Below are 9,080 nucleotides of genomic sequence, written 5' to 3' on the forward strand. Positions count from 1 at the left end.
ACTTTCCGGTATACCTTATATACATCCGTCACTCATTAAATATACTTAATAATTCTTGCTCGTTATATTCCAAAGTGGTTTTACTTAACCCTAACTCAACGTACTTATGTTTCAAATTTGATAAGTGCTCTTCGAAGATACGGGGTGTAACAGTCTCCTATGCCTTGGTCATTAATGGAGGATTCTCAAAACCATTTCCAGGCAAGAAGGGCATTAAACAAGGGGATCCTATGTCCCCTTATCTATTTGTCGTTTCCATGGAATATTTGCAAAGGGAGTTAAATACTTTGGCTGCTAATAGATTATTCGAGTTTCATCCAAGGTGCAAGATGTTGGGGGTAATGTATATTTGCTTTGCGGATGACTTATTGTTATGCTGCAAGGATGATCTCCAATCTATTAAGCTCTTGCAAGGGACATTTCAGAAATTTTCAGCTGTGTCTGGCCTCCAAGCCAATACTGAGAAGAGTTCCATTTACATGTACGAGTCAACTCTTTAAAAGGCGCCGTTGCAATTCCTAGGCTATTGTGAAGGGGAAATCCACTTTAAGTACCTAGGAGTACCCTTGTCTTCCAAGAAGCTTACTATACTGATATGCCCACTTGTAGAAAGGATTCTTTTGAAAGAATCGGTCCTGGTCTTGCAAGCATCTTTCTTATCTTGCTTGAGACTCACTCATAAATCGATTCTTTTTTGGCATATCAACTTACGTTTGCCCAAATCCTTTGATGCCTTTAAGAAAATCTTGAAACTAATTGAAGAGTGTCTGAGAACTTTCCTATGAATTTGGATAAGTGAGCTCTCAAAGAAGGCTCTTGTCTTTTGGGAGAAAATTTTCTCTCCAAAAGTTGCTGGTGGACTGAATGTTATTGATTTGATGGTATGGAATAGAGCTGCAATCATAAAGCAGCTATGGTACATTGCTGAGAAAAAGGATAGCTTGTGGATAAAATGGGTCCATATTTACTATATGAAACAGAGCACCATTGATACTTGTGACATTCCTAGGAATGCCACTTGGGTTATTAAAAAGATCTTTGAGTCCTGAAAGTATCTAATGATGGCCACCACAATACAAAGGACCTTACATGACAGGGCTTGATGCAATGAGAATACATAACAGGTTTTCCATCAAGAAACTGTATTATGCACTATCGGTGACACAACCTAAGGTCCCTTGGAAGAGTCTTACTCTCTATCCTAATATTCATCCTAGGCACAGGTTTATACTTTGGCTTGATATAAAGAGAAGGCTGGCAACAGTGGAAAGGCTAATGAAAATTGGAATCCATGTACCCCCAATATGTGTTTTCTGTGATACTTCTGATGAGATTCTAGACTATTTATTTTTCAAGCTGTTTGCCTTTGTGAAAACACTATGAGAGAAGCGCTCAATTGGGCGGGACTCCATAGAAGTATAGGGGCATGGCATGAAGAGGTATTGTGGGTGAGCAAGTGGGCTAGTAGGAAGTCTGGCAAGGGAGCAAGTCTGAGCACAGTCTTTGCAATGTTAGTAGTTGTTGTCTGGCGAGAAAGGAACAAGCTGAGGTTCCAACAGGGGAGTTATTCAGCAGATCAACTATGCAAAGAAATTGCTATTTTCATCCATATTAGAGGGGCAACAACGAAGAAGTGGCGGCTACCTTTGCGAGCGACTCAACACTGGTACCATGACTAACTCCGGTCGAGTTGATAGGAACTAAAAAAATGCAATTCTGTTTAGTTTTCGGCTTTTTATGTAATAGGTTCAGCTGTTTAAAGTTTGCTTATGGTGAGCTTCTTAGCTATATGAAGGTTGTCTAGATAGCCAGTACCTATGTATAGGTCGAGTCATGTAATAATAGAGGTAAAACTGATGAGTCGGCTCTATTTTCGGTATTGTATGCTATCACTTTGGTTGAATAAAAAATTTATTTCCCTAAAAAAAAAAAAAAAAAAATTTGCTTTAAGCCCAATTTTCACAAAAAGTCACCTGAATCAAATCTAAACACCTCGCGAAGTGCATCAACAGTCCCTCGAGTCAAAAGGGAGCTAACCAAGCTCGAGAAAAGTTCAAAAGGGCCGAAAATGCAATAACGACCAAACGAGTCGTTACAGTCATGTTTAGTTCAGATATGTGATTAGTCTAGATTCAGTAGCTTGTTAGTTATGTTCAGCCTCAGTTAATCATATGTGTTTGATGTGAATTTATAGTTTGCTTATTAAGCTCAGTTAATTGGTGGTTGCCTAGCTGTATACATGCTTAAACTTAGTCATCCTTAGCTTAGACTAGGCCTGTTTGTTTTAGGTTTCCTCTATTTTATTTTGTGTGTGATTAGTCATATGTTTAGGTAAATCTGCTTACAAACTTTAGTTTCTTTTATGCTTAGTTGAGCCTAAACTAGTCTATGAAGGTTCTGTATTGATGAAACACATGCCTGTGGTTGTTTGAATGTGATTTGTATGCTTAAAATGATTGCTCTGAAAATGGGCCAGCTCAACCCAGCCCAACCCAGCCCCAGCCTCGGGGGCCAAGAAATTTGATGGGTTGGGGCGGGCCGTCCCTTTACTTGAAAGGGCCTTAAAATGGCCAACCCAACTCAACCCTACAAGGGCCGTGGGCTGGGGCGGGCTAGCCCTTCATTTTTTCAATATTTTTTTATAAGAAAATTTTTCTTGTCTATCTAAATTCAAACTTAACATGCTGCCAATTTCTTAATAACATAGTAAAAAGAACATAAAATTACAATCATCAATTCATAGCATACATATGAGTAATGGTCTAATGGAGCCTAAAATTACAATCACATATCCAAAAAATATAATATCAAGAAAATAAGAAGATTCTCAAAGCAAAAGTGGCAAACAGTTATGTTGTTACAACAATTCTACATAAAAATCTAGCAGAAAAATATTAATAGAAAATAAAAAATAGTCTATTTTGACAAATAGATAAATAAAAGAAACTAAACTTGAAAAGTACACGTATGGCTTAAAACTTCAACCAACAATACTTAGAGTATTTTGTTAAGTGAAATAAAGGAATTAAATAATTGTCCAAGTCATGAAACGTTCAACCAAATATACCAAATAAAAATTCAACAACCAAATATACCAAGTCTTAGGGTCCAAATCTATAGAAAAATAAATTGATGAAGTACGCTCCTCAGAAAAGTTTCACTAGCACTTATTATGAATCCAACACCAATATATCATCTTCTTCAAGAACATTTGAATCCTCTTCTGATAATGTAGCTGTAACATCCTCATCTTCATCTACAATTCATATGCAATGTTATAGTTAAACACTAACAAATAAGTATATTTTAAAAAATAATAATATTAAATTCACATAAAATATATTACCACTTTGAGTGTGGGTAAATCCGTGCAACCAATTTCGAGTAGCAACAAGTGTTTGGACATTTTCATGATGAATACAAGTGAGAACACGACCACCAATGCTAAATGCTTATTCTGATGCTACAGTAGTAATCAGAATACTAAGTACATCACGCGCCATCAGCGAAGATCGGGATATTTTCCGGAATGATCCTTCAATACATGATAACGTCCATTTCACGATACTTCTCATGATCAAGCTTTGGTTCCTCTAAATAAAGGTCCAATTATGATTTTCCATCATTAGAAGCAAATTCATTCTCAAATGCTTTGAATTCCTATGAAGTTAAAAACATGATAATTCGTACAACAACAAATAATACTAATAATAATAATAATAATAATAATAATAATAATAATAATAATAATAATAATAATAATAATAGTAATAATAATAATAATAATAATAATAAAAATAATAATAAGAATAACAATAACACAATAACAATAAAAATAACAATAACAATAACAACAAGAATAACAACAAGAATAATAACAATAATAATAACAATAATAATAACAATAATAATAATAATAATAATAATAACAACAACAACAACAATAACAACAACAACAACAACAACAACAACAACAACAACAACAACAACAACAATAATACAAAAAGAAGAAGAAATTTGAGATATAAATAAAAAGTATTCAAATTACAACATGATGAAATTACTTACCTCGAATATTTTTAATCCCTTTCCTTTGGATTTACTTCTATCTTCACTTGAGGTAGTGAGAACACTAGAAGAAGCACTTGCAACATCTTGCTTGTTTGCATAATGACCATAGAGCTTGTATAATTTGCTTTTCACGTTTTCTATCTTTATTGGGCAGAATTAGGATCCAACTTGGAGTAACAAAATTTAAAAACTTGTAACTTCATGCGAGGATCAAGGATTGCTCCAAATGCAAGTACTACATTGTACAAATTCCAATATTTTTCAAAATTTTCACACATTTTTATAGCCATTTCCTTAATAACATTATCCTCATTATTCAAATTCTCTTTGAGCATGCATTCGATTCTCTAAACCTGTATAAAATACAAGTTAGAGGTTGGGTAGCTTGAACCAGAGATCAAGTTAGTTGTCTCATAAAAGGGCTCCAAGAATTGACAGATTTTCTCCGCCCTTCTACATTGATCAAACGTAGGACAATAAGCATAATTTCTGTCAACCAAATGTAGACTAGCAAAAGCCTTTTCATACTGGAGTGCACTCTCAAGCATCAAATATGTCGAGTTACATCTGGTTGATACATCCAGACGTAAACCAAGAGTTGTTTCAATTCCAAATTCCTTTACACGTTGCTCAAACTTCAGCATTCTCCCATCAGATCCTTTAACATACTTAACACTTTCCCTAATTGCAAATAAGGAATCACTAGATGCTTTTAAACCCTCTTGAACAATCAAATTCAAAATATGAGGAGAACAACGCACATGAAAGAACTCACCATCATATAACAAACTCTTTTGCAATCTAAGATGCCCTTTTAAAACATTTTGCAAGCTGTCATTGGCAGTGGCATTATCCAAAGTGATCGAAAATACCTTCTTATCTATGCCCCACTCTTTCAAACAGTCGTATATAGTATCAACCAATTCAACTCCAGTGTGAGGTGGATACATACGACAAAAGTTTAAAATTGTACAAACTAACCTCCAATTTGCATCAACGAATTGAGCAGTTAAACAAATATATCCTTCAGAATTAGATGATGTCCAACAATCAGAAGTCAAGATTACCCTATTAGGAATTTTAGCTAAGATTCGTTTCAATTTCTCCTTCTCTCTAATATACGCTTTCTTGACATCTGCAACACAACTGTTCCTAGAAGGCATCACAACATCTGGACTTATATAATTCACCGAAGACTTAATTCCATCATACTCAACAAAAGAATATGGTAAATTATGCTTAATGATAGCTTCAGCAAGCATTCCACGCTGGGTCCATTGATCTATTTTTCTAGATTGCATTTTACCTTCTTGATTAATGAACATTTGACCCAAGTCATGAACTTTAAGCATTGTACACTGAGTTTTATGATGATGCAGATGTGATGTACCGTAACTCTTACCTGTGGATCCGGGAGTTGAACCAACCCTGAATGGTGCTTTACACCCTCTACATTCTGCCCTTTCAATTCCATCTTTAGCTCTACCAAGTTTCTTGAAGTAACGCCACACAGTTGAGGTTAACTTAACTTTCTTTTGATTTGGTTCTGAAGGATCATTTATCTCCACAGTATCCTCATTATGTTCGTGTGTGCTATTTGCATCATCCATTGATCTTTCTGTAATGAAATACACAAAAATTAAAAAAAAAAAAAGTTAGCAAAGAATTTGAAATGTGCCCATGCAGCTTAAGCTTATATTTCAAATCTTTCTACTTAAGACATGATATTTAAAATGTAAAGATTCAACCAAAATATATTCATCTAGCATAAGTTTTATAATAATCCTCAAGACTTTTATCCACAATAAAATTACAATGCTCCAGTCAAATCTATATCACACAGACAAAAAATCTACGAGCTAAAACTAAATGGTTTGTTCCATATCATTAAATTCTTATAAAATATTTGGAGTTTTTTACACCCCCATTTAGAGTATATTACCAAAATAATAAAACTAATTATTTTAATCAGTTCTTATTTGTTTAGGAAAGCTAACCGGTGATTTTAAAAAAGCGGAAAGGTCAGTGGAGCATCAACTACTTCTGCATGAGTGCATTTAACTGGATAGTCACACGTTTACATAAAAATTGACAACAAAGAGGGTCCAACTACTTAAAAGCTTCCTAGTTTAATAATAAAATAAAATTGTGCCAATAAAGAATATTTTACTTGTCTCTAATTTTTCTGTTTTTATTTACATTTAAAACCGACTTGAATCTATACAAACATTAACTAATAAAAAGGCTCATAGCCGGGATCATATTTTTTACAGTGTTAATCAGTCTTTATTTGGAAAGGACTGGTAAACGTGTTCATCTACTGGCTAGTAGAAAATAGTAGGTAAATTTAAAAAGTTATAATAAACTGAAGTAAAAAATTACCTGATCAATGTTGCCGGAGAAGCGAGGAAGGTATGAGAATAAGGACAAAGGAGGCACAGAGAGGTGTGGTGGAAGCGTGGAACTTGTAAAGGTAATTTAGGGATTAGGGATTTTATTCTCTAAGGACTAAAGCTTTAATACTTGAGCCTTTTACGTGCATCCACTACCCACTACCCAGTAGGCCACAAATCCACGACAATGTACGTGACTTTTAGTAATTTTATTTTATATTTTTTTAATTCGAATTAAATAGTATTTTTGGCCCATGGGCCGGCCTCGGCCTAGTCTCGGTCAATCCTCAAGGGCCACGCGCTGACTGGGGTCGGGCTTATAAGCCCCGATTTTAAATGGGCTTAAAAAATCTTAACCCAACCCTACCCTAGAAGCGGGTTGGGCTGGGCCAAGCCCATTTTGATGGCTCTAATCACATATTTAGGGTCTACAACTTGCTTAACTATACTGTGCACTTTCCATTTTGTTAAATCATGTATCATCTGCTTAACTGAGAGTTTTGTTTAGTAGAACTGAGTGTGTCACATGAGGCTAGCATATAAGTATGATTACTGCCCCATTTACTTGCATCAAAACTGTATATTCATGTATGTATCATTAGCTGACCATTTTTTACCTAGCATGATTCCACTAAAGCCCTATTTGACTTATAAGTTGATGTTATACAACTGTTATCACTAGCATGAGTCTGCATGGTCTTCCTTAATCAAAAATAGGTGTCAAATATTCTTAATAGGGTTAAAAGGGACTTTGAGTTCAATTCTACAGATACGATGCGCATACACATAGCAATCGAATGAGTCTTATATTTGTCTTAAGGTTCATTATTGACTGATTGAGGTTAAAATGTTAGCCGCATATCAAAATGCTCACTTTTACTGCTAGACTAGACACATCTCCCAATTTCTGCGCATTTGTTATCCTTGAAGCACCACATGAATTTGTGAAGTTGCTTTCTTCTCAGAAATACAGTATGCCTCTAGGTTTTGTCTCTTCTTTTATAGACATCTACTGTTGAGTATATTAATATGTGCGTATGTACACAGTTTGGTATAAGTATATGTTTTCTTTATATTATGCTAGTTACTACATTCTCGATACTCTCTAACCATCCCATTCTTTGTTTCCATCTATGCTGCATGGGATAATATCATTTGGGCCGACTTCTATTGCATAAAACTTGTTGGGCCTGAGGCCCAACCCTTTCTTTGATCGAGTCCGAGACATAAGTAAGGGAAGCTAATATTTGCACTGAAAGCCCACCTATGGGTGAAAATATGCAACTGGTGGGCTTAGGTAGGCCCACCAGCCTAACTCTTCTCCATTGTCATTTTTATGTATTTGTAAAGACTTGTATAAATATTAAAACCCTTGTGAATGTTATGTCACGACCCAACGCCGTAGGCCGTGACTAGTGCCCGAGCTGGACACTCGTATACACCTGATACCTACAGTCATACACTACTAGCATGAACGAGTCGATATAAGTATAAGGGCAAAACATATGCAAGTCGAAGCTACCTATCTCGAAGAGTTATACCCTTTAACCGATTCATATTGCGCAAAAGCCAACAAAGCATCACATATACATATATATAGGAACGTCCCAACAAAACACAAGCCGGAAGGCTACCTTCATACACTTTGCCATGATAAACATATATAGCTACGCAAGCCGACAAGGCTGCCACTACAAATGGGTACGCCCCCAAACACAAGTCATAATCATATAACAAAACAACAACCACACACGGACCCACACTTGTGACCACGAGACCTCTAAGAGTGACAACGACATCATATGACGGACAGGGCCCCGTCGTGCACTGAACGATAACATATGTACATATCAAAAGGTTATACCACGAAACTATGCTCAGGAATAAAGGAGCACTGCGAAATAGCCGGGTAGATATCCTAGGTGGCGGATCTCGAAGCGTGTGTGTACACTGCGGGCATGAAACGCGGCCCCCCGAAGAAAGGGGTCGTACGAAATATGTGCGAGTAGGTAAAGCATGAAACATAGGAAATAGAATCATATACGAGACAAGGTGAACAGGATTTGATACGACAAACGAGTTTCATAAAACTTGCCTTTGAACACATTTCATCCGTATCGTTCTCATATCAATGTCACTATAGTATTTCATATTCAATTGCATAATCATTACGTATATAACATATATAACGTGTCCGGCCCTCTAGTGAGAACTCGGTAATTATAATCATAACATCATACACATAAGCATATACGTGTCCGCCCTTCGATAGGGACTCGGTAATAAGGAATGTATGCCCTCCTGGCCTCCATCTCCAAATCATCATATCATCATATCATCATATCATCATATATATATATATAACGTGTCCCGGCCCTCTAGTGAGGGACTCGGTGAATAGTATAATGGATCGGCGCACGAGAACGTACCCTGGCCCGGGACTCAGTGAAGGATATAGCGGTAGCACGAGGAAGTAATAAGCAACCACATATATATATAAAACATTTTGAGACTCGATGAATAGTAAACCAAATCGGTTCTCGGACATTCGCATGTTACATTTTATAAAAATCAAGCATACTTATGCAATTCCTTTTAAGAATAAGAACTCCTATA

At 35.9% G+C, this 9,080-nt stretch overlaps 1 protein-coding gene across 1 annotated transcript; it reads right to left on the reverse strand.

The window, feature by feature from the left end:
• Positions 1–3,170: 3,170 nt before the first annotated feature.
• LOC132043347 (zinc finger BED domain-containing protein RICESLEEPER 2-like) lies at positions 3,171–5,681 on the reverse strand. The gene is made up of 3 exons (XM_059433853.1): positions 4,425–5,681; positions 4,104–4,212; positions 3,171–3,256 (listed from the first exon to the last, which is right to left on the reverse strand). The coding sequence occupies exons 1-3, from the start codon at positions 5,679–5,681 to the stop codon at positions 3,171–3,173; spliced, it is 1,452 nt and encodes a 483-aa protein (XP_059289836.1).
• Positions 5,682–9,080: the final 3,399 nt, after the last annotated feature.

Source organism: Lycium ferocissimum, unplaced genomic scaffold (genome assembly GCF_029784015.1).
Source record: "Lycium ferocissimum isolate CSIRO_LF1 unplaced genomic scaffold, AGI_CSIRO_Lferr_CH_V1 ctg23193, whole genome shotgun sequence".
In the NCBI taxonomy this organism is placed as follows: Eukaryota; Viridiplantae; Streptophyta; class Magnoliopsida; order Solanales; family Solanaceae; genus Lycium; species Lycium ferocissimum.